This window comes from Corapipo altera, unplaced genomic scaffold (genome assembly GCF_003945725.1).
Source record: "Corapipo altera isolate COAL_440 unplaced genomic scaffold, ASM394572v1 1, whole genome shotgun sequence".
NCBI lineage: Eukaryota > Metazoa > Chordata > Aves > Passeriformes > Pipridae > Corapipo > Corapipo altera.
Window position 1 is genome coordinate 39,256,049 of NW_020884873.1, and position 23,784 is coordinate 39,279,832.

General features: G+C 35.3%; 1 protein-coding gene across 35 annotated transcripts in view; it reads right to left on the minus strand.

Annotated features, from left to right (window-relative positions):
- NRCAM (neuronal cell adhesion molecule) overlaps positions 1–23,784 on the minus strand; it is a 155,832-nt gene that overhangs the window by 24,254 nt on the left and 107,794 nt on the right. For 14 of the 35 annotated variants that reach the window (XM_027657948.1, XM_027657857.1, XM_027657841.1 and 11 more), the window contains 15 exons: positions 21,339–21,482; positions 20,260–20,371; positions 19,765–19,931; positions 19,534–19,681; positions 18,855–18,979; positions 17,570–17,599; positions 16,281–16,382; positions 13,044–13,241; positions 12,861–12,931; positions 11,782–12,007; positions 11,377–11,492; positions 8,022–8,226; positions 7,743–7,865; positions 6,523–6,708; positions 5,406–5,441 (listed from right to left, as the gene is read on the minus strand). In XM_027657948.1, the coding sequence (XP_027513749.1) occupies positions 5,406–5,441; positions 6,523–6,708; positions 7,743–7,865; positions 8,022–8,226; positions 11,377–11,492; positions 11,782–12,007; positions 12,861–12,931; positions 13,044–13,241; positions 16,281–16,382; positions 17,570–17,599; positions 18,855–18,979; positions 19,534–19,681; positions 19,765–19,931; positions 20,260–20,371; positions 21,339–21,482 (1,989 nt within the window). The remainder of the gene's footprint in view (positions 1–5,405; positions 5,442–6,522; positions 6,709–7,742; positions 7,866–8,021; positions 8,227–11,376; positions 11,493–11,781; positions 12,008–12,860; positions 12,932–13,043; positions 13,242–16,280; positions 16,383–17,569; positions 17,600–18,854; positions 18,980–19,533; positions 19,682–19,764; positions 19,932–20,259; positions 20,372–21,338; positions 21,483–23,784) is intronic. The other 21 variants (XM_027657941.1, XM_027657933.1, XM_027657864.1 and 18 more) reach the window with 5 other exon arrangements.

Here is a 23,784-nt window from a genome sequence, read left to right on the forward strand (position 1 = left end):
TTTATCAGATGTACTCTTATCAGATTTTTACCAACAGCTGTTTGTATAGATTTATGTATGTGTAGTATTTGGTCAGATTTAAATTCTGTTGTTTTCTCCCTTTGAATACAGTGTACCAAGAAATTTTGTCAGTAGCACATTTCTTTTCAAAATTATTATTTTTATAATTCTCTTCTTTTGCACTATTGCTTGATCTCATTTTCCATCAGGCCTGCAAAGTTTTACATGACTACACACATAATTAGATAAAAGATGGCTGATGGATCCTTAGGTGATGAAAGCCTAGAGCTGAAGGGGTTACAACATTTAAAGCGTCTTTAATCCACCCAGACTTGTCTTTTCAATCACCACACCTCTAATTATAATTAACCTCCAAGTTTTTCAATATGTTTCCCAGCACTGTTCATAAATGCAAAATGTGTCATTATCAGTTGGCAGAAACTCTCAGTGTGTGAGTGCCAGCTGGTGACAAGGGGAGGAGGGGAGGAAGCTTTGTTTCAGGGAATGGCTCTCGGTGGCAGAGCATTGTGCTCTTTCATATGTACCATGTACAACGCTGTGCAGCAGTGCTGGCAAAGGCATCACGCTAAAAACTATGGGAATGGGCTGCCAGTAAGTTACAGTTTTTATACAGAATGACTCTTATTTGGCTACCTTTGGCAAATTAAGCTTTATTCCCACCTCAATACACTGCAACATTTAGCCAGCGCTGCTGAATATGGTTTCATTCCTGTAGTGAGATATAGTATAGAAGCATTTGCCAATTGTTGAGAAAGAGGCCTAAGCTCCAACTAAAATTTCCCTTTCTTTTCAAATTAATTCCAGTGCTTTTTTACTGGAGTTTTTTGTAGAGTTTTGTTTAATTTTTCAGTCTTTCAGCAACACAGTTCCTACAAATAACAGTTAGACTTGGGCTGCAGAAACAGAATTTAATAAGACAGGACATGAGATCCGAAGGTATTTTAACAATGGAATAGGTACTCTTTCTCAAGATTTAGTCCAGAAGAACAAAAAACCAAATAATCCCCAGAGTGACTAACTTTAGGAATTTTCATGGAATTCACCTGATATCTAGAAAAAAATTAGGTAAGTGACAAGCAAAAATTTGAAGGCTAGTGTCAAATGGAAAAGAACCTGCAAACCAATATAACATAGACAATTAGTTAAAATGCATATATAAAGCGAAAAATAAATTTAAAGGAAAAAACTCACAGCCACACACAAGAAAAGATGAAGAAAAAAGGTAATAGATTCTGCCAGAGCCTGTCAGAGAGGGGTTTTGGTATTGTTTGCTTTTTTAACCTATAAAATTCAAGCTTTAGAATAATGGTAGGAGTGAATTTCATTTCTGGAAGCGAGAGATAGGCATTAGTCACTTCTGAGATTATTTAGGTCAATTGCAAGAGCATTCCCATAGTGTGAGAAATACAGAATCCAAATAAAAACCACTAGAAATCATTTCACTGATAAGCATTTAGCATGGCATGGATTTTGCATGACATCTACAAAGCAAAAGGTGTTTGAGTAATTTTTGCGTTGTGATAATAATAATTTTCTCTAGTCTAACATGCAAAGCATGAGCATTGTTCCCAGTAAACTTAAAAGAGGACAAAACAGTGGTTCTGCATAGCAAGTTGTACTGAAATCACATAGATACATCATGGACAAGTCCACAGGGGGAGAGTGGCTGAAGGAGCAGTACAAAAATACTGCACTTAACCTGACTGAAAAAGCAGCTTGAAATTGTTAGAAAGAAATATGGAGACATTATGTGAAATGATTCAAAGAGGGAGGGAAAGCAGACGGTGGACAGAGAAAATTATTTAAAGAACAGCATTTTGTATAGACAAAGAAAACTGAGATGATCCTGCCTTCTACAAAGAGATCAGAGATATGAACTCTGTTGAGACTCTAGTGAAAAGCTACATATTGGTGATTCAGCCAAAAGATCCAAAAAAATGGTTTCAAATCCAGAGGATAGACTACTTGTTTTTCTCCCTTGCAGCAAAAGGGAGTACTGTCTGTCAATAATACTTAAGACGTGAAGTTCACATGAAGAAGGCAGACCAGACTGAGTACCACAGTGACAGAAAGTGCTTGCTACAATTAAAAGTTACTGTGATCTCACAAACTTATTTTAATTGCAGTTCAAGACTACCAGTTACCAGTGCCTGTGTGCATGCAGATTACAAGACCTTGCTTTCAAATAAAAACGTTGACTAAATCAAAAAGAAACTAGTAAGTTAAATGAAAAGGCTTGTGAAATGAAGCTGACATGCCATGCCATTACTCCTACACTTCAGCTTACAATAAACACGCACCCTTGTGACTCTCTATTTTAACCAGTAACTTTTATTTCTATCACTGGTCAAATTGGTATTCCCTTCCTTCCTCTACAGACCAGTCCTTAAAAACTTCTAATGGAAAAGGGCAGAAAAGACTTGACTCCAGTGATCACCTGAGTAATTTTCCAGCTGCTGCTATACTTATTTTATATGTAATTGGGTTATTCTCCAATTTTTCTCATACCTCATGCCTGTGGTTAGTTGCCAATACATATATAGCAATACCAATGCATACTGAGTATCTAGTACTGGGTATAATATATTATGTTTTACATATGAAGTTTTAAGACACATTTAGAATACAGATTATTAAGAAAAAAAAAATTTTTCTTTGTAGTACCACAATTTGATCAAATTTAAGTAATTAATAACATTACAGTATCATAAAGGAAAAACAACAGTGCGAGTCAAACAGGATAGCTTTCCATCTAGCTAAATAACGTGTCTCATGATTTACTCACGTGCACGTGACAATAAAAGTAGTGAGACTATTAAGACCCTTAGATTTACTGTAGCAATATTTTCCCCTGCACTTTAATACATAGTATTACTCTGAGAAGTGAAATATGTCCCAAGTGGCACAGCTCACTCAGGTTTAAATTATTTTAATTCCTCTAGGACATTGTGCCTAATGTTTGTGACTGGCCAAGCTGCATGTCTTCAGGGGCAGCTATCCAGTAGAAAACACCAAGTGCAGAAATTTCAGTGCAATTTGGTCTGGCTGAAGCTAGGACCTACTGTCTTGTTAACTTCCAAGATAAATGTGCTCACATTGAAATAAAAAGCATACTTAAATTTTCCTAGTAAAAAATCAAAAACTTGAGATGTTTTTGATAGATCATGAAAAGGTTCAGAATATCTAAATTTCACCTTCTCCTTGGTTTGGCTTTGCGTCCAAATTAGTAAAAACTGTATAGACGTATAGGCCCTCCTGCACTTAATAGAGAAAGAAAAGTTCATTGCTGGGTACAGCTTCTTCTTGAGAGGGCTGAGCATTTCTATCTTCCAAATCCACCCACTCATGAGACCAAATAATTTGACACTTGATCTTGATACTATGACCCTCCTTTTTCTTACTTGTGGTCCCTGATCAGTAGCAAAACAGTTAACATGTTAATATAAGTAACCACTGAGAACATTAATCTCAGACCTGCAGCAACTCAGATGTCCTAACAGATGTCATGGCTTTAGTTCTGTTCTGTTTGCAGTTCCAAAGTTTTCTTTGTAATTGTTAGAACTAGATGTTACAGGAATATGGGAGAACTTTGAAACCATAAACAACATGGAACCAAACAAAGACATCTGCTTAGTTTTCAGAGGATCTGAGGCGACAGCTCTGAAATATGAGCTGCTCCAGCTTATCTTACAAGTAAGATGCTTTCTCCTAGCCACAGACTGTGATACAGTTATAATTAGACCTCAGTTTCACACAGAGAATCCGTTTTTCCTTGCATGAGTTTTTAAAGTCAGCTATAAATAATGAGAACTTAATTAACATTTCTGCTGTGAATGTCCACAACTAAAGCCAGTTTGATTGTTCCAATCTGAGCTGACTTCTCAGCTACAACTAGACTAAAACAGCAAGAAAGATATGTCATTAAAATAATTCCACAACTCCACACACTTACCAGAAACACAGCTGATATTAGAATACACTTATATATACATATTAAAATATATATTAATTATACATGCACAAATACAGGCATATACATATATATACATATAGTCTGATTTACACCAGACTGAGAGAATGAATTTCTTTCTTATGGCTGTTATCATTCACAACACCTGATAATCAAGTGAAAAGAAACTATAGGTAAAACAATTTATGCTGTCTCTTTCAAGTTTGTAAAAAAATGTTGGGTATTTCATGAACAGATTTTGATTTGGGATGTTTATAGTCTGGGAATTTGAAGCACAGTGTTCATTGGTGTTAATGACACCTGTGATTAAATGACACATATGTATAGAGACATGTTTCTGACTTTGAGCTACCTTACAGTTCTCAGGACAACCATTGCTTCTGACAGCAAAGGTAGCAAAATTCATAAAAACTGTGTGCAAAACTGCATAATAAAGAACTAAATATTACTGAATTTAGGAAGAAGGATGATAATAGGTTCCACTCACTGAAATGTCCTCAAGTATTCACTCACAAGATCTGTGAATCTAAAACAGCAGGAAGACATTTGTCTGTATATTCAATCATAGAATCATAGAATTAGCCGGGTTGGAAGGGACCTTTGAGATCATCAAGTCCAACCCTTGATCCACTATCGCTGCGGTTACTAGACCATGGCACTAAGTGCCACATCCAGTCTCTTTTTAAAAATCTCCAGGGATGGAGAATCCATTACTTCCCTGGGCAGCCCATTGGAATGTCTGATCACCCTCTCTGTAAATAAATTCTTTCTAATATCTAATCTAAACCTCCCCTGGCACAACTTGAGACCATGCCCTCTTTTCTTGCTGATAGTTGCCTGGGAGAAGAGACCAACCCCCACCAATCTGACAGCTGAACTGAGAAGTATACAGAGAGTATTGTCAGTCATCTGTCTCTTATGCAGAGTTGGCTTGCAAATGACATAAATGTGATCAAATAATAGCATTAATCCACAGTGACAACAAGAATGCACCTACTTTTTAAAACAAAAAAATGCACATGGCACAAGCAGCAAAAGGATCTCCTTTGCAAAAGTGCTGTTTTTTCTACTCTGGCTAATCAATGCTAGTGCACCTGGACCCTGAATATTTATGACAGTGACATACATCTGTTTAATGTTCAGAAATAATTAGATTTTGCTGAAGCGAAGCTAATGAATTCCCCTGGAACTCTGTGGCAAAATAAACAGATGAAAGGTATTAATAAGCATTCTGTGTTCCTTAAAAAACCCCAAGAAACCCAAACAAAAAACCCCCACAACTCTTTTCTTCCAGCACTGATTATACTTTGTATAAAAATCTGTAGTCCAAGATTTTCTGTCCTTACCACTGCAATTTCCCCATTTGCAACACTGCAAAATCCACACATTAATATATCATGCAGTTTCATTTTACCTTTGCCTGCACCTACAGCAGGATGGAGAATACCAGCTTTAATGGAGGAAAACAAGAATAGGAACACTATATAATTAGATACAACACCAAAGGGAACGTACATATATAACTTCATAATAAAAAGCATGCAGACTACATAAAATGTATTAATTCAAATAAATTAGAAGCTAAACACTGACAGACTGCTACATGACAAAAATTAATATACGTGCATTTACAAAATTTTATTGCTCATGCTTGTTAAGATTCCATATTTAAAATAAATGCAGTTTAATGCAACCTTAATACACAGTATCAGAGAAATTGCATTGCATACCAACTCATCTATGACAACAAATGATATCTTTAACTAAGCATAAAAATATGTAAAAAGATGCTACCGAAATAGACTTTTCATATTAAGATGAGCAAAATAATAAAAAAATTCCACGCAAATTTTCCAGTGGCTTTAAATTACTCTTATTTTATTAAGTTTTCAGATTTAATTAAACAACTCCAACACAAAAACCTGCCAAAATCAAAGCTCTAGAATGCCTGTAAATATAAAAATCAATAGTGACGGGATTTAACAATATACTTGGTAGTTTTTAAATACTATGCAATGTCACCAGTTACTTGAGGCCATAGAAGACAAATTTATTGCAACAGCTTTACAGTTTTTTGCCAGCTCTGTGAAAAAAATTTAGACTCCACAGAAGTTGTTGGATGTCTCAAAAGCCAAAAAACTTCCTCTAGTTATAAAGCTGGATCATTTCTGTATTTTTCTCTGTGACCAAAGATGGTCAATGAAGTAGAACAGGTGAACAGACAAAGACCACAAAAAAATGTAAAGTTATGTGGTAGTTGAAGCCCAGAAAAGTGAATGTCTTAGAGCTTGTGAGCTTATATCAAAAAAAGGGGCTTTACACCTCTTTTGGGGCTTCCACTTCAGTACAAAACCTTTGCATGTATTTTCTTAAAAACCATTTAACATATTTTATTAGTGCATAATACAGTTAAGAAAGCTCTAGGAAAAAAATCACTAAGGCCTATTTCCTAAGTGGAAGGAAGTAACAGCAAAATTTTTAACACAGTCTGTAATGTTTTTTTAAACGCAATGGATTTTCCTTATACATACCCATCTTACCTTCATCCATAATTGTTACTGCTTCCTCAGTTATCTGACTTCCTGATCCCACTGAAGTTTGTGCGTTAAAGTAAAACTTGTATCGTGTGCTGTAATTTAAATTTTTTAATATCAAGCTGCTCTCGTTGGCAGGAATTCTTATCTCTACCAAGGGACCCAATTCATGTGTGTTGTTGACTGTTGTTACCAGAAAAAGAAAAAAAAGTTAGGAAAGTTGCGTATATTGTCATTATGTTAAAAAAGCCTTTTTTTGGTTTGCATATGTAAAGAGTCTCCTTTGTGTAAAAAGGATCAGTTCAAGGGGCCAAAATTAACAGGGAGATAATTAACTGGGAAATTAACAGGCACTTAAAAAACGTGCCAGTTTTTTAAGTTCAAGTTCCATTCTCATAAATCTATAAAATTTATCTATTTAGATAAATCCATGTCTAAATCCAAGGCAACTGAGTTCACATCAGATCATCTGAACTTACACAGAGTTGAAACACTGATCATTAAAGAATTCTGAAGCTCTGAATTCAGTATCCCTAGGAGAAGAAAATACTGAAGTGACTTGTGTCAAACACCAAAGAATAGTGGAATTTGGTAAGTGGAAGAAAGTAAACTTCCTTAATCTGTTCAGTGCACACAAAACTCTTAAATTTCCACTGTCACTGCTGACAAATTTCTGGGTTAAGTAAGCAGCTGGGATCCTACAGAAGTGATTTAATAGCTCTGATATCAGTAAATGGCACATTTATTATTACCATGACAATTGAAACAACAGAAGACAATGTATTTGGACATCTTTTGATCTGTTTCTGATGATAATTTCTGTGCAGTTAGAATATAGAATTTGTAAGTAGTAGTATCTTGCGTCTAACTTGGATGCCACTTGTATGTAGGACTTCACCTCCATTTTTCTGTGAAGTATGATTTGAAGAAATAAAAGAAAAATGCTAACCTTGTACTTGAGCAAGGAAAGTTTTCCAAATACAACTATCTATATTATCAAAATATATTAATTTTTTTCAAACTTGACATCTACAGTGCAATCATATCTTTTTTACATTGTATATTAACATAATTTATTATATTAACATAATTTTTTCTTCATACCATTTGGTAGATGTATCGCCTAAGTTAGAGTTATATCACAGAATGGTTTGGGTTGGAAAGGACCTTAAACATCACCCAGGTCCAACCCCCATAATATATCATAATTAACTTACTTGGCTGAAACTTCAGTATATATGATGTCAAAACACCATTTGGATGCGTAGGTGAACCCCACTCCAGAGTCAGAGAGTCCAGTGTTGGGTTAGTAATCTTCAAATAGGAGGGTGAGCTAGGAACTTTTAAGAAGAACATACAGTAAATACAAAGTAGATTAACTTTAAACAGGTCATGAATAATTAACTCTTAATAATATTACTGTATTGAGACAGATTATTATTTTATGATGTCCAAGCTTATGTTTCAGTTTATTCTCTAGCTTTCTCATTTCATACCTCCTTCAGGGGTCTTAAATACTTTGTCTGGGCTTGCTGGTCCTTCTCCTTTACCATTAACAACTCTAACATTCAGCTTGTAAGAACTATAGGGCTCCAGCCCTGGTAACATTCCAAAAGTCTTGTTTCCCCTGAAAGTCAAGATCTTTTTTTCTACATGCCGCCTACTCCTTCTGGATAGACTCTGCACTTTCCAGTAGTAAACCTAAAGACAAAAAAAAAAGGCTACAGTGAGTGTTTAGGTATTCTGATTTTACAAACTCTAAGCTTTTCCATGAGTGTTCATGAATTATAGATAGGAATAACAGTAGTTTTAATAAGCTCAGGTGAGACACAGCATAGAGCTTTCCTGCTCCAGAAACAGACCTTGTGCAGAAACAGTCTACACAACTACACAACTGGGCGAAGACTACCACCTGCCAGTTCTGCTAATGCTTAAAGACAGTCTGACACAAGTTCTGGTCTGAAACTGCATTGGTATGTGATTATTCTCCTGTTAGCAAGACTATCTGAGAGGCAGAAGTCACCTATACCATCTATTCTTCTAGTAAGATGTTTACAAGTACATGTCATTAAATGGGAAAGAAACCAAAAGATTTGGCTGGAAAAAACACATAAATTCTGAAATGACTCTGAGGTTACAGCATTGGAATGGTTTCCACACAGGGATAGAAGACTATTCCTCCATTTATGTGACAATTTGATCAGACCATAAAGCTGATTCTGATGTCCATCTTGCTGATTGAGTTTCTAAGAAACTACAGATGAGCCTCAGATGTACTCTGACTGCACTCTCTTTACTACATAGTATCTCTAGCATGATAGCTCAAAAGATATTAATAGTTGCCCCTACAAAGACTTGTGTTACTCCTAGGATTGTCACCTCCAAATACATAATTGTTTATTTTCTTCTTAGGTTTGAAAAGCTTTATAGTACCATTGAGTAATAGCTAGATTAATACAAGATCAAAAATATGAATGATGTGCTGTAGACTGCTGCTTATTTAGATGTCTTCCTGCTTTGTTCATAAATTTGTCTTCATCACGTGACTTTTTAGAGAAGCACCCCTCTCTTTATTAACAAATCTGTCCCTAATGAAACACTGTATACTGGGCTACTGACTGAAATAATTTTATTAATTAGGAAAGCCTGAATATGCTAGCAGGATTTTGCTCCCTTGTGTAAAAAGAGCTAATCGTGTGCTTTGTAAGCTATGTCAATATAAACAGAGATTAAAAATATTCTATTCATCCATGAAAAGTTTTCATTTTGCATTCAGAGAAAGCTTTATAACAATAACCATCCACCAGGTCTTAGGACTTCTCATGCCTTGCCTAGTTTTTAACCTATTTTAGCTTGATTTAGCTGTATCTGCAAAAATTATTTAAGAAACTCTTGCTGCATCTGCAGCTTATTCAAGGGATATACCATTGTCACATTTGTCCTAGGGAGAACAGCAAAACCACTCAGTGGTCAGATTTGTTGTCAATCCTGTTGTTCTGAGATTGTTTTATTCATGATTATCAAGTAACTTATTTTAACTTCAGTTTTGCTTAGCTTTGTGTAATTGTGTGGTTCTCCTCCTCACAATAAAAAATGATACTGTATATAGAGTATATATATATATATATGTGTACATATATATATATATAAGACACTAAAGAGAAGTAATCATACCATGACTAATCTCTTAGATACACTCGAAAGGAAAGTGTATAACCCATTAGTAATGACGGGACAGAAGATAACTATCAGATACTGCAAGTCTGAGGAAAAAGAAATCTCTGCCTAAACTTTGGATGATGACAACTCACCGTAACCACGCTGTTGAAGGGTGAGAACTTAACACCTGATGTACGGGCAGATGCACGTGTCTATAGAATTTTTGGTACTGTTATAGATCTTTAATAGAAATTTGGTGCTTTGGATTACTGGATTAATAATAAGCACTAATTTCACTTAATTCTAACTCACTAATCCTCACATAATGGACCTTTACTTTTGGTCACCCATTTGTGTGCGAAACAACAAGTTTGTCTGTTGTCTAACAGATAAACATTTAAGAGGCTAAGTTAGTGAGTTAGTGTGCAAAGCACCACACTAACTACAAACACTTATGCCAGCTCATACAGAACTAGCTTAAGTTTCTCTGGATGGTGGTATTTTGTGCCAGGGAAGTGATATTCACATACCAGGAATTCACATGCACGTGGTAAACAGCTGTAGAGCACTGAAGTTCAGTTTCAATGCTTTTGCACGCTAGTCCTCCATTTTATAAGTATGATATACATTTATTCTCTTCCAAATTCTCTTTCCTCTTTTAATTTTTCAAATGCTTCTTTTACCTCCTTTCATTTAAAGAGAAGTAGTTCAAATTAGTCTGTCTTAAAAAGTAACCTAGTTCAGTCTGTTTTGTTAGAACATACTTATCAGCATACTTGCTAAGGAGCAAAGAGCAAAGAAATATATTATTTTCTATTTTCTTCTATTGCTGCATAGGAAGTCAGTATATCCTCACATTCCACTCTTCCCTCCACAATCATTCTACCCTGCTGCTTCAGATTGCACCCCTGAGTTTCTTTTGAAGGGATTCTAGTGCAACCTCTGAAGCAACTTTTGCCATCAGATTTTCTTTATCCCCCAGGGATACCAGTTCCCCCAGTATCTAATCTTGAAGTCCTTCTGTCTCCCATCCTCTATTAATATATTGCACTCTCTAATTATATATTAATTCTGCTATATATATTGCAGTCTTTTGTCTCCAACACAGCCTTTTCAGTTATCATCAAAGGGAGCACACTACCTTACAATAAGCTTCCTTCAATTTTATGGGCACTTCAACTCTTCTGCCATTTCCTATGTCCTTAAATTAAGCTTTTACACTGAACTTTTTTCTGGCCTCCAAAAAGACACAGAACCCAGCCCATATTAGGAAGTGGCCAGTTACTCAGAATTAAAGATATGATTAAGCATATTGTGGCAGAAGATGAGTAACCTTAGCGTTAGACCTAGAAGAGATTCCTACAGAAACGATCTTTTCACATCCTCTAAATATTATTTTTGAATAAGATCTGTAAAATTGTAAATTTTTTATCAGTTTAACGTATGCAAACTTAATTGCAAACGCATCCTGTTTTCCTTCCAGGACAATGCCACAGGCACCTAGAGCTACAAGGCTGGAACATTGCTGAACTATATATGAATTGTATCAAAGCTGTTGCTCTTATCAGTAAAACTTGGAGCTCACTGAAGAGTCCTCTTATATATCAGGTACTTCGATCTGAATACAATCTCATATAGGAAGAGCGTTCTATTTTAACAAATGAAAAAGAGAATGCTTTAGACTGTACTTACTTTGTACCCTTGGAGGTGTCCTCGGACAGTTTTTAGTGGAACTGGGTCCCAATGCACCTTTGCTAATGTGCTGTTAACAACATGAACCTGCACATTGCCTGGAGCAACCATCGGCACTGTGTGGAAAGGATGCAACAAGCACCCAGTTAGAATGAGAAACCACACGAACATACTTTTTCAAACTGAGACTTTGCATTGTACTCAAGGAATAGATTAAAATGTTCCTATGTTTTCAGGATTAATAATACAGAGTATTATGGAGCCTTATTATCTCCAAATTACTTCCTTTTAATTAAAATAATAACCACTATTCCCTTATCAGTATTTCAGTATGTTAAATACCCATTTAGGTTACACATTTAGTTCCTTTACATTAGTATAACTGAGTCAAACCGCAAAACTTACAGTCTTCCCCTGAATGTCCAATCACCTCTGACGGCTCTGGTGCATATCCCAGGTCATTTAAAGCTTGTACTTTTATTTCATAGGGAACAAAAGTTGGTGTACCAGACACAATATATTTAGATACATTTGCAACTATAACAGATGTCCATTCATCATCAACATCCTTCTGGCGCCAACTGACTTTGTACTGAAGTCCTGGTCCATTAGACTGAAAACCTTTTAAAGACTGAAATGAAAAGAAACATCTTTTTAAATATTCTGAAGCATCTGAAAAATCCAAAGTCACAAAGGAAATATACTGATTTTTTTCTTTAGAATTTCACTGAAAATTTACCACTCTGCTGTGACAAAGAAGCACTACTGAAATTTCTAAGTTATGCAATTTAGCTTTTACCAGAGGTCCCTTCAGTTGCTTTTCACTCTTTAATAAAAATCACACTGAATGGTGATGGTGGCTAATTCTCACACAACAAGACATTGTGATTTCTGCATATATGTTTTGATTTCAAATATTTCTTAAGAAGTGGAAGAGGAAAAAGCAGACTTACACTGACTCCCTATAAATAGTGTTTCCTAGACAATGTTTCTTGCCTGGGATGGGAAACTGGGTTTATATGGCTCTGCTTGAGTTCCCATCATGACGGTAAAGGCATGATAGAGAAAACTTTGATCAAAGTTTTTTACCGTAAAAGTTCATAATGATTTAGTTCATCACAAAAGATGACAGTACAAGTAGGATTCACATTAAAAATTATTCTAAAAATAAGACTCTACTTGAGACAAACCTCAATTTACATCTTTAAGTTTTCCTAAACTGGCAGCAAAACATCCTGTATTACCTAATTATTGGCTTATCTTGAGAAATCACTCAGGAAAACATGGTCCCTTAACTAATTCACTTTATCTCAAAAAGCACTCAGCTTTTTCCTGGAAATGAAGACAGGGAAATATCTGAATTTAACTCTTTTTCAAGAATATTTTAAGTAAGCAATGTATAGGGTATTCTCAACATTATTTCTCAAAAAATGCTACTCACAGACCTGAAAACAAATGAAACCTCAAAAAGAGATCCAACTTACCTCCCATGTTATTACCAAATTATCGGGTTCTGAGCCTACCCCTTGCACATTAGCAGGATTTTCATCAGGGTCTAAAAATAAAATATTTACACGTGAACAAGAATGACTGCTGTTTGATTCCAAGTAAATTCAATGCTATTCATAGTAGAAGTCAATCACTGGTAAGAAGAAATACTTATTTACTTGCAGATTTTGTCAGGTACTGCTCAGATGGTTCACTGGGTTGACTTCTGCCAATCTTATTGACAGCTACCACACGGAATGAGTAGTTGACGTACGGAGACAACTTCAACTGTACTGTTGTCTGAGTTCCAGGAACTTCCGTCTGGTAATGCCATACTCCTGGTTCATGCAGCCCATCTTCATACTCAATTACAAAGTCTGCAAACAGAAATTGAATCCAACTTTATGTCAAAACTTGCAACACCTTCCTAGACCAGGGTAATCAGAAGGGAGTGCTCTAATCAATGCTTTTAAATATTGTGGAACTGGAAATAAATACATAAACCATAACACAGATCTATAATACCAGAAGTACTGCTTAGGTCATCACAGTTGGGCTTCACGAACAAAGATTTGAGGAGGGCTCTACCCACGTTTGTTACAAGCGCACTGGTGGCTAAAAAGGCCAATACGAGACAGGCACGTCTGGTTGCAAAAGGCACAGCACTGCTTAGGTAGAAATATAGTAAATACACCCTCACTTTTATCTTTTGGTATTCTCACTAATGCAGGTACCTTTCAGGTAACATGTTATTACAAGAGCTCTCTCTCTAGTACCGAATTTTAATTTAATGGGAACCCTTGAACTATCACAGCACGAAAGAGGAACAAGATTGGAATTTTGATGTAAATTTGGCTGTCAAACATGTTGTTCCTAGTTGTATCAAGCAGACAGCATCTAGTACCTGTACAAAATTAAAACTCTGAAAATTCCATTTTCCCCAGTGAAGTTGGCTTAATGAAGAAATATTTAAAGCCAAGAATCAATACTTTAGATGGTTTTTGAGAGCACTTTTCAGTATCTTCAAATTAAGTCTGGGAATGTATGTTCAGAAACTAAGTTTCTTGAGTTTTCTGTGAGAACATTACAATGATTACTATTAAGACCCTACAAAGTATATAACCTCAGGGATAAATAGGCTTGTAGAGTTCCAAAAAGAAAATCACATTCATTATCAAAGACAAAAGGATGTATTTTTCCAGCTGTGAAACACTCAAAAAACCTTACTGCTCTAAGGTATGAGATATGAATTCTGAAAGACTTAGGAGGAATTGTTAGGACACAGTAAATAAATGGGACAAGAATGCACAGTCTGAGTACATTCTATGGAACTTTAAGTTTAGATATATGAAATTTACATAAGCATCAAATATTTGTGTGTTGTGTAACAAGAATTTTTCCCTATCTCATGTGTAGGTGGGGACAAGAAGACAGAGTATGATTCAGAATACATCCTGCTTGCACTACTAAGAAATTCTGAGGGGCATCTAGAAATTTCTTTTAGAAGGATACTTACAGCACCACATAGAAATAATGCGCAAGAGTTTGAGGAGTCAAGACGTAAAATACATAACTAGTACTAATCATAACCTTCTGGACTCAGGACTAGCAGATTTCCTTCTGGTCTAAGTAGTAAGAACGAAAAAGAACTGACCCCAAATTACTGTCTGAATTACTGCTGGTGGTGTGTGCTCACCAATAAAGGTTTTGGGATGGGAGGTCTTCTGGACCAAAGCTTTGCTGAAAAGGTGAGAATATTACATGCTAAAAAAGTTTTCATTACTGCTATTTGCTTCCCTAATAACTAGCATTCTGTCTGCAACTCTAGTAGAACAATTTATAGGCAACTTCAAGGGAAAAAAATCTATCTGAACTTTCAGAAAGATTCTACCATATCAATCATATTACTTGTGTAAAGGGATCACTGGTAATGAAGTGCTATCCTTGAGTCCTGATCTGCACTTTGAAGTGATAGCAGCAGCAGCAGGAAAAATAGGCTTACTCAGGAAGCAAATACCTTACTTTTCAGGCTCTAAGGGGACCATGCAGCAATATAAATTCCATTATAATTAAAACCAGCATTATTTAGTCAGAGGAGCTCAGTTTTCGATATCAGAGTGCATGCAATATCTCACTCTAGAAAAACCTACACAAGCCAACATCGCTTAGTATTATCGTTTTTCATACACTGTGATCTCATTCCTACAGAAAGACAAGACTTGTGTATTCTAGTCTGGAAATAAAATGAAAATACTAATAAAAGAGCATATGAATAAACCATAACTTAAATAAAATTCAACTATTTACATTAATCTTCTATATATTTTTTAAAGTATATTACTAGTTGATATACATTAGAGAAGTCCGAGAGTGTAAAATTTCAGCAAAATCACTTGGCGTTTCATTAAAATGCAGTCAAAATCTTTGATGTGCTCTGAAATTTGTGAAATTCTGTTTTTTATAAAACTTCCTTTACAGATACCTGACCTAACGGTTTGTGTTCTGTGTTGATAACGACCAACATCAGATGTTGGAGAGCAACACCCAGTAAATCAGCCTAACTAACTCATACCAAACATAACATGTACACTGGTCTTGGTAACTTGTGGCAGTTACTATCTAAAAAGACACTGCACAAATAATTAAATAATTGCATTAAGTTCCTCATAGGGAAAAAGTTACCCCAACAAATCTTTCTGATCATATGATTTTTTGGAAAACAAACAGTAATATCTTTGTTCCTTCCTCCTAAATTCCCCCTCCATCCTCTCTGCTCAGTATAAGTAAGAATGTCTTTCATCATGTTTTACTGGGAAGAGTAACAGCATTTAAGATCAATTTCTGTCTCAAAAATTTATAGACATTTATTTTTCTGTTGCATGGACATGCTTTACTCTTTTAACTGTCTGGACTAGAAAAAGAAAGAAAACCAGAAAAACTATCTGCATTATATTTTCATGTAGAATGAGCTTCTGTATCAGTACTGATGGATAATCCCTAAAGATAGTGGTACTGATGCTATTTCAAATTCCCAGGAATTACAAAGGAGTTAATGCAAGATGGTAGTAGCTCTCTCCTTCAAGGGCATACAACCAACAAAAAAAGTCTACTTTCTACATATTCATGAGACTGGACCTTGTCAGACAGACCTCATATATGCATTAACTTCTATGTTATCTAGCACAGGTTTTTTGAATAAAAAGGTCCAGCTCTTTTGGGCAGTAAATAAGTCTTTCTGTTTGGCTGTACAGTAGAGGATATTAAGTGACTTTTTGTAACATAATTAAATGGCAGCTGCAGAGAATTCATTAAACATTTTCCATGCTTCACACAAAATTTATTTCAGAAATCTTTGGAATTTGAAAACAGTTAAGATAATGCTGTCAATGTAGTATAGTAGGTACAAACAAACATACGTGTAATGGGACTGTTGTTTTCATCTCCTGGTATCCATGAAAGTTCAATGCTTCTTTCTAGCTGACCTGTCAATTCCAAGTCAAAGGGTGGATTTGGCCGAGCTATAAATCAAATGGACACAAAGTAAATAATCACATCAGAATATGTAGTTTTATATTTAAAAACAATCCTTACAGTCCAATCAAAAGAATTCCACAAATACAGCAGTGCATATCTACTCACTTAGGTAAGTGGGACTTAATGACCATTAGCATGCAATTGTTAGAAAACAAATGAAAAAGGGAGGACCGATGTAACCTGGAAACTTCTATACATTAACAAGAATCTGTATTTATTTTTACCTATGCCTGAGTGCACTTTGATAAAAATGTGATGAGTTGCAAGGAATTGTGAAATGCATGTTTAGTTTATCTTTGAATGATTATGGGTGGTTTCCTATTGTAGTAGAAATATCTAACAAAACATGGAAAATGAAGTATTCACATCAAAGAAGCTCTTCTAGAAGCACTACAAACATTTTTTGTGTGAATTCAATCAAGAATAATTCAAATAGAAACTAATTGCGAGTTACTGACTCATTTATTTTTTGTTGTTCTTTTAAAAGTCCAGACATACCATGCAATCTGTTACTATGCATCCTTATAACGCATAAAGATGTATCTGTCCATTCCAAATTCCCGAAGGTAATTCATTATACGATTTTTTACACAAAAATCAAGACTAATGAGTAGGTTCATTTAAGAATACATAAGCATTTTCATTGAATGTGATAAAATTTACATAAAAGTGCTTATGACCCTTATACCTTGAAGTGTTTTAGAATTTGCACTTGAAAACCTAAATTCAGAAAACATGCTATAAAATTAAAGTCTTTATACCATCAAATTCAAGACTGTATCTGACTGAAAGATTTTTTTTTAATTTCAACTTTAATTTTAAAATCTTAGCAGTTTCATCGATTGTAAGACAAACTGGTTAATATGGTCATATTCATCTTATGAGTGGATTTACCCATGAGAAAAACATTGTCACACTATAACCAACCTTAATTATAAATAATTTATTTCTGAAAACCACTTATTCCCTAAAATACAAAGCAACCTGCACTGTAAAATTCCAAAGTCCAGTACTCTAGTAATGAAGCAGTTCGTAAAATGGGATGAAACCACACAAACAGACACAGACACACACAGAGGAAAAGGGGGAAAAAAAATGTTGCACTTTGCAGTAGGCAAATCAAAAATATATCTGTCAGATGATGTAGATAGAGAACTTTGTATTAGTTTACCGTAAATGATAGCTGGAGTTGGGGGAGCAGCTGAAAAGGACATTAATATAAAGGATTTAATCAGTTAGTAGCCAAAGAAACAGAATACTGTAGGCAGTTAAAGACTATAGTTATTAGAGACAAAGAAAAGTTAACTTATTTAGATAAATGGTTACTTTAAAATAATACATTGATAATTTTTCACTGAAAAGCTATAAAACTATTCTTGAATGTTTTATTCATTTTTTAAAGAAGGATAGATAAGAAAATAAATAAGTAAGCAACCTTATAAAAACTTTTAAATAAGTACCAGTTGCTTGGCTTAGATCATTCCTAGGCATAAGATCACAGAAGAAATTTAAAACACAAACATACTTGACTCTCAGCTTGAACTCAGGTAAGAATTGTTCAGCACATCTACTTAAAACTTTCTTACAAATTGGAGAAGGTGCAAAGTAATATATTCTGCAATAATCTCAAATCATAAAAACTTAACAGAGAACTAAGGTAAAAATGAAATCCTGGGGACGTCATACAAACAAGTATGCTTAGTCCTTCTGAACTATAATTTAGTTGTGAAAGAGATTTCTGAGATAACATGCTCCCAACTGAAGAAAGACATGGAGCTGTTGGAATGAGTCCAGAGGGGAGACATGAAGTTGATCATGGGCTGGAGCACCTCTCCCATGAAAGCAGGCAGAGAGTTGAGGCTGTTCAGCCTGGAGAAAAGAAGGCAGAGTCCCAGTACATAAAGCGGGCTACAAGAGAGCTGGAGAGGGACTTTGCACAAGGGCCTATAGCAACAGGACAATGGGGAATGGCCCTAGCTGAAGGAGAGTGGGTTTAGATTAGGTATTAGTAAGAATTCTTTCCTGTGAGTGTGGTGAGACACTGGAACAGGTTGCCCAGAGAGGTTCTGTGGAAGGTGTCTCTGCACAAGGCAGGGGTGTTGGAACTCGATGGTCTTTAAGGTCCCTTCCAACCCAAACCATTCTGTGATTCTTATATGTTTATGAACAAATACTCTGTTAGCTAAAATGTGGTCAAAATAAAAACCTATACAGTGCGAAAGCAAATGTGCCCTGCAATTACTGGACCCTTTTGTAAATAGCTGATTCAAAGGCAAACTTTAGGGTAAGAATACATTTTTTAAAAGCTGAAACACATTTACACATAGGTGGTATTTCCTTTGTCCTGTCCTAGTAACCAAAACTATGCGCTTTTCAATTTAAATCTAATGCTGTTTTTAATACTTAACAGTAATTAAACACAGTTCTGCTATCATAAAGTTTGAGAGTATTCTTACCAACAACAGTAAGCACAGCACTTGCTGAAACACTGTCCAGAGTAGTATTAACTATGCAAGTGTATGTTCCATCATCTTTATCAGTTACATTCATAATGGTCAAGTTGTCTTTACCAACTAGAAACCTGTAAATACAACAGATTCAGCCACTGATTTTTCAATAACTGGCAGTGTTATAATAAACTTGCATAAGACATTATCTAATCCTGCATGTGTGTACTGCAGCACACACCTAAACAGCATGGTAAGCTAAGGGACAATGTAAGCTTTCATTTTCTACATTGCTCTTGACCATTTTCCCACAGTAACTGTCTATCCTAATGTGCTTTTCTTTCCAAAGATACTCAAACAACTTTTAAATATATGTGATCTAGAGCAAAATAGTCTTCCATTATCTGTTTGACTTCTTATATAAATTCTCTTCTCCTTACACTTAATATGCATGGACAGTGTGCACATTTTTATAAATGATTACATCTCATTTTATTTTTAATTCTATCTTAATATTTTCATCACACTAGGTAAGTCCTTAAGTCAGTAAATATGGAATAGTTATGATATTTATCAGTCTTCCTTGGAAAATGTCAATAGGTCAATATGTTCCATTCAGAGATCAGGAAAAGAAGCAGACAAAAGGACCTAGAGAATAAAAAATAAAGGAAAACTATCTGGTCCATACCTTTCATCATCTGGAAGTTCATCATTGTCCTTCAACCATATAACTGTTGGTAGTAAGGTAGAATCATGTTTTATTATACACTCAAATGAAACTTGGCCATATCTCTGAACCACTTTGTATTCTGGCTGTTTAATTATCATTGTTGGATCTGAAATTTAGAATTAATATTAGATATTCAGAAAGTCTGAAATTCTGTACTAATCAGTGATGAATGAATGATTAATTTCTTACCTTTAATTTCCAAGTGCACCTCATTTTGTATCTTTCCTAATTCATTCCTTGCTACACATGTGTATGTACCAGTACTATCTTTCTGAGCCACCGGAATTTCCAAGGTTCCGTTATCATGGAAAACGTATTCATTTCCACGCAAGATGCTACCTTTCACTCCCTTAAACCTTTATGTAAAAAGTAATATCATTATCCAGCATCAAAGTTAAATTCTATAGTATTTTATTATCAGAAAATGCAAACTTAGGACTGCCACGTTAGAAAATACAGACAGAATCACATAAAGAAATTTAAACTAGACTCTGTGGGGATAACTTAACTGCTGTTACATTAAGTATATGTAATATTGTATTAGCAAACTGTAATCAGCATGTATTTTAAAATACACTATTTTAAAATTGTAAATAGAGTTTAAATAGTTTTAAAGCTTCAAGTGTTTGTCTCCACAGATATGAACAGCTCATTTTCCATATCTCAGGCATAGCTTCAGCTTACCATTCAATTTCAGGTTTAGGTGACCCAAAATAAGCACAGTCTAGCAATGCAGGACTATCTGCGATGACTTGATACAGCTTATTAGCAGGAGTTAGAATTCTCGGTGGCTCAGCTGAAAAGACAAAGATCTCTGGATACAGATACAAAGATACGAATACAAAATCCAAAGACATCGAGACTGGTCTAAAGAACATCCTTCTCTGAAGTGATTTCTGGTCTCAGTCAAGATCCAAATACATTCTACTGGCACTAGCCTGAGGAGAAGTTAATGAAGGGGAATTATCTTGTGAAAAACAAATGTTTCTTGCCTGTTTACAAGTCACAGTGCTGGGTAGCAAAAGCAATGTTTTCAACTGGAAAATTTAAATCAGTAAAGACTTCAAGAAGATAATCTCCTGGGAACAGAGTGAACTATATAATCCAAACAAAGCTGCAGGCAGAAAGAAACTAGGATATATATTTGGTGCAATACCTGCATTTTGTTTCTTTGAAAAGACAGTGTCTCAATCAACAGATCTGCCAGTTCCTGCAGGAGAGTTGTTAGAGGCCATTCTGCCCAGAATTTTGTTATTAACTTTGTTAAATTCAGTGTGAATTAGAGAGGCCATAACATCTTGTAACCAGAAACATATTCTTGGGAGGCCTTCAAGACAAATGCATAATCATGTCCTCTTGCAACAGTAATTTAGAGATTCATCTATTCAACTGATGTGAAATATCCACACTCAATGAAACTGTATTGAAACTAACTAACTTAAGGAATACTAATTCCAGCCTTATTTGTTACACTTCCATTTGCTTGATTTACATAACAAGAAAAAAAAAAAGAGAGAGAGAGAAAATTTCTTCCAAGTTTTCTCCAGGTTTCACAACTATCCTTCTTACTCAGGTACAGTGAAAGTGAAACTCAGGAATACCCTAGAAAAACCAGGTATGTATACACTTGCTTTTTACAGGAGTCAGGAAATACATTGATTCTTACTAAAGACCTCAAGCAAGGCTTGAGCACAGTGTCTGTGTAGTAGCAGGAGACAACTAAATAACTAAGAAAACTGACAAATAAAAAATCTGTTTCTTACCCAGAACATTCACAAATGCATTTGCTAGCAAGTATCCATATTCATTAGAAGCATTGCACTGATAGACGGCACTTGATCTTTCTTGCACGTGAGAGAAAATAATGGTGTCACCATCTACCTTTCTGCTAGGATCTTCTGGGGCAACTGTTGGTGTAAAGAAAAAGAATTATTGCTTTTCCTAAACTGTTCTTGGATTGTAATTTTCATACTTCTGAAGAGAAGAATCTGAAAGCCCAATATGCCCTTTAAGTTTTTTTCCTGGGTGGTTGCTCACTGGTAAAGATGTGAATTTTAATACCATAAAGGAAGTTCTTCCAATTCTACAATATTAACTCAGGATGGCAGAGTTCTCATTTTTGGAGAGTTTTTTTGTTTGTTTTACAAAGAAGTGAAGATGAGATTGTATTTTACATGCAATATAGAGGAAAAATAAGGATATGACAAGATTCAGGTAAATATAGACAATATCTAGAAAAATATGGAAGTATTTCTGAATGTCAAAAAAAAATGCTGATAGAATGACACAGTCCTCTGTGACTTTAAAGTTTCGAATCAATTGTTATACCACAAATAATTCTCCAAATATAAAAATAGCCATACTCAGTTGAAAACTGTCTCAGAGTAAAGCATAAGCAATTGCTTCCCACAAAATCAAGAAACAGTCTTCACAAGAGCACAGTTAGTAATTCAGCAGATGGCACTCTTTCCCTTATGTAAGAATTATACATTGCCATTTCCATGACTGTTCTGGAGTAGTCTGAGCTGTCAAACAGCTCTTGCATCCCAGAAGCATGGAGGACATAACTGAAAATAAAATTCTAAGATAATACTGAAGAATAATAGCTGTCAGTTATGATCCAAATGGATGGAGTTAGAGAGGTACAATGGACAAAAAATTTAGCTTGTAACAATAAAAATGCACAAACTATAATTTAATATTTTATGAAAATATTAAGTAAAAGTAGATTATATTATTAATGTATTAAAAAGCAGATGTATTATTATTATTGAAAATTAATAGTAACATTAATGTTGTTCTTAGATGAAAAATAAATGTATATATCCTAGTTTGGACGCATCATCAAAATTAACACCCATACTGAAGCTTCAGAAAATAAGCATATTTGTGGAAGCCAATTTCATATTAAAAAGTTTCTCATTTATTTGGACTCATAGAAAAGATCAATCAACTAAATTAACATCAATTTTCCAAAGGCGACAGGACCTTTCAATTCAGACAATGCCTTAGTACTTATCTGTAAAGAAAATGGAAAAATTTCTCCTGCATTTTCTTTAAGTATCTACTACTGAATTCTCTACAAGAGAAGAAACCAGATAAAGAGGACCACAGTTCTGTGCTTCTGCTTAAGGGTATTTCCATGATGAGTGAATTCTAAGGCCATTTTTCATGTAAAGTAATTACATCAATTTCCAAAGAGTTGCCTCGAGAACAGTTTTCAACTCTATTTTTCCCTCTAGTCTTCCATCGCTCCGAGTTCAAATCAACATCACAAAGTCAAATATTTCGGAAAGGAAAAAAAGGTACCACTGGGATTTTAAATGCTTATTCTCTGGACTTCCAGATTGCTGGCACTTATTTTTCATCTCTTTTGCTTTGCTTCCTATTGTGTTCCATGTCTCACATTGCTTCCAATTCTATGTAAATGCCATTTTCATTAAAAGATTCATGGGTTGAAAACAGATGAAGCAGGTGAGTTGCCCAGCAGGCAGGCCAGCCAGTTGTGAGAAATGGTCTGTTTCTGCATACAAATCACAGTTAAATAGAAAATAGGCACAACTGCCCTCCCAGGAGGATGGAGATCTGCCCACAGCCATTCCAATCATGGTTACTTCCTGCCCCAGGCTCTGTGCTTCCCTCCACTCATACCCTTTGAATCCTGCAGCACTTTTTGCACACAGAAAGGTCTTTGATGGGTGCACAGACTGACCCCCTCACACACACTCTCATACATCTATGTATCTATATCAAGCCTTACAGGCTGATGGCAGGGCCAATCCAAAGAGATGGAAGCCATTAATTCAACTCGCTATGACTGAAGAAGGAACTGGGTTATAAAAGAATGATCTAACCATTAAATTATTATATAAAAAGAGGGGTAGCATCTTCCCACTGCTGTATTTAAGGAAAAAAAGAGATATCCCTTTTCAGCTATCTGAAGGAAAGGAGGAAGGTGCTTGTTCTCAGAAAACAGCTTCAAGTTGTCCATCCCAAGAGGAAAGAAAACAGGAAAGTGTCAGGTTAGTCTGTGCTTCCTTTTAACTGGTCTAGCCACTTGCATGCTGCAGGGCATTGATTCAAAAGCTCCCTGTTGAGACTGGCATCTAGTCAACAGCCTGTCTTCTGACATGCCTCATCCTCCCACGCAACACAAACAGAACCTACAAGCCTTTGCCCATGTATTATACTGTGTTTCGCAGGGCCAGG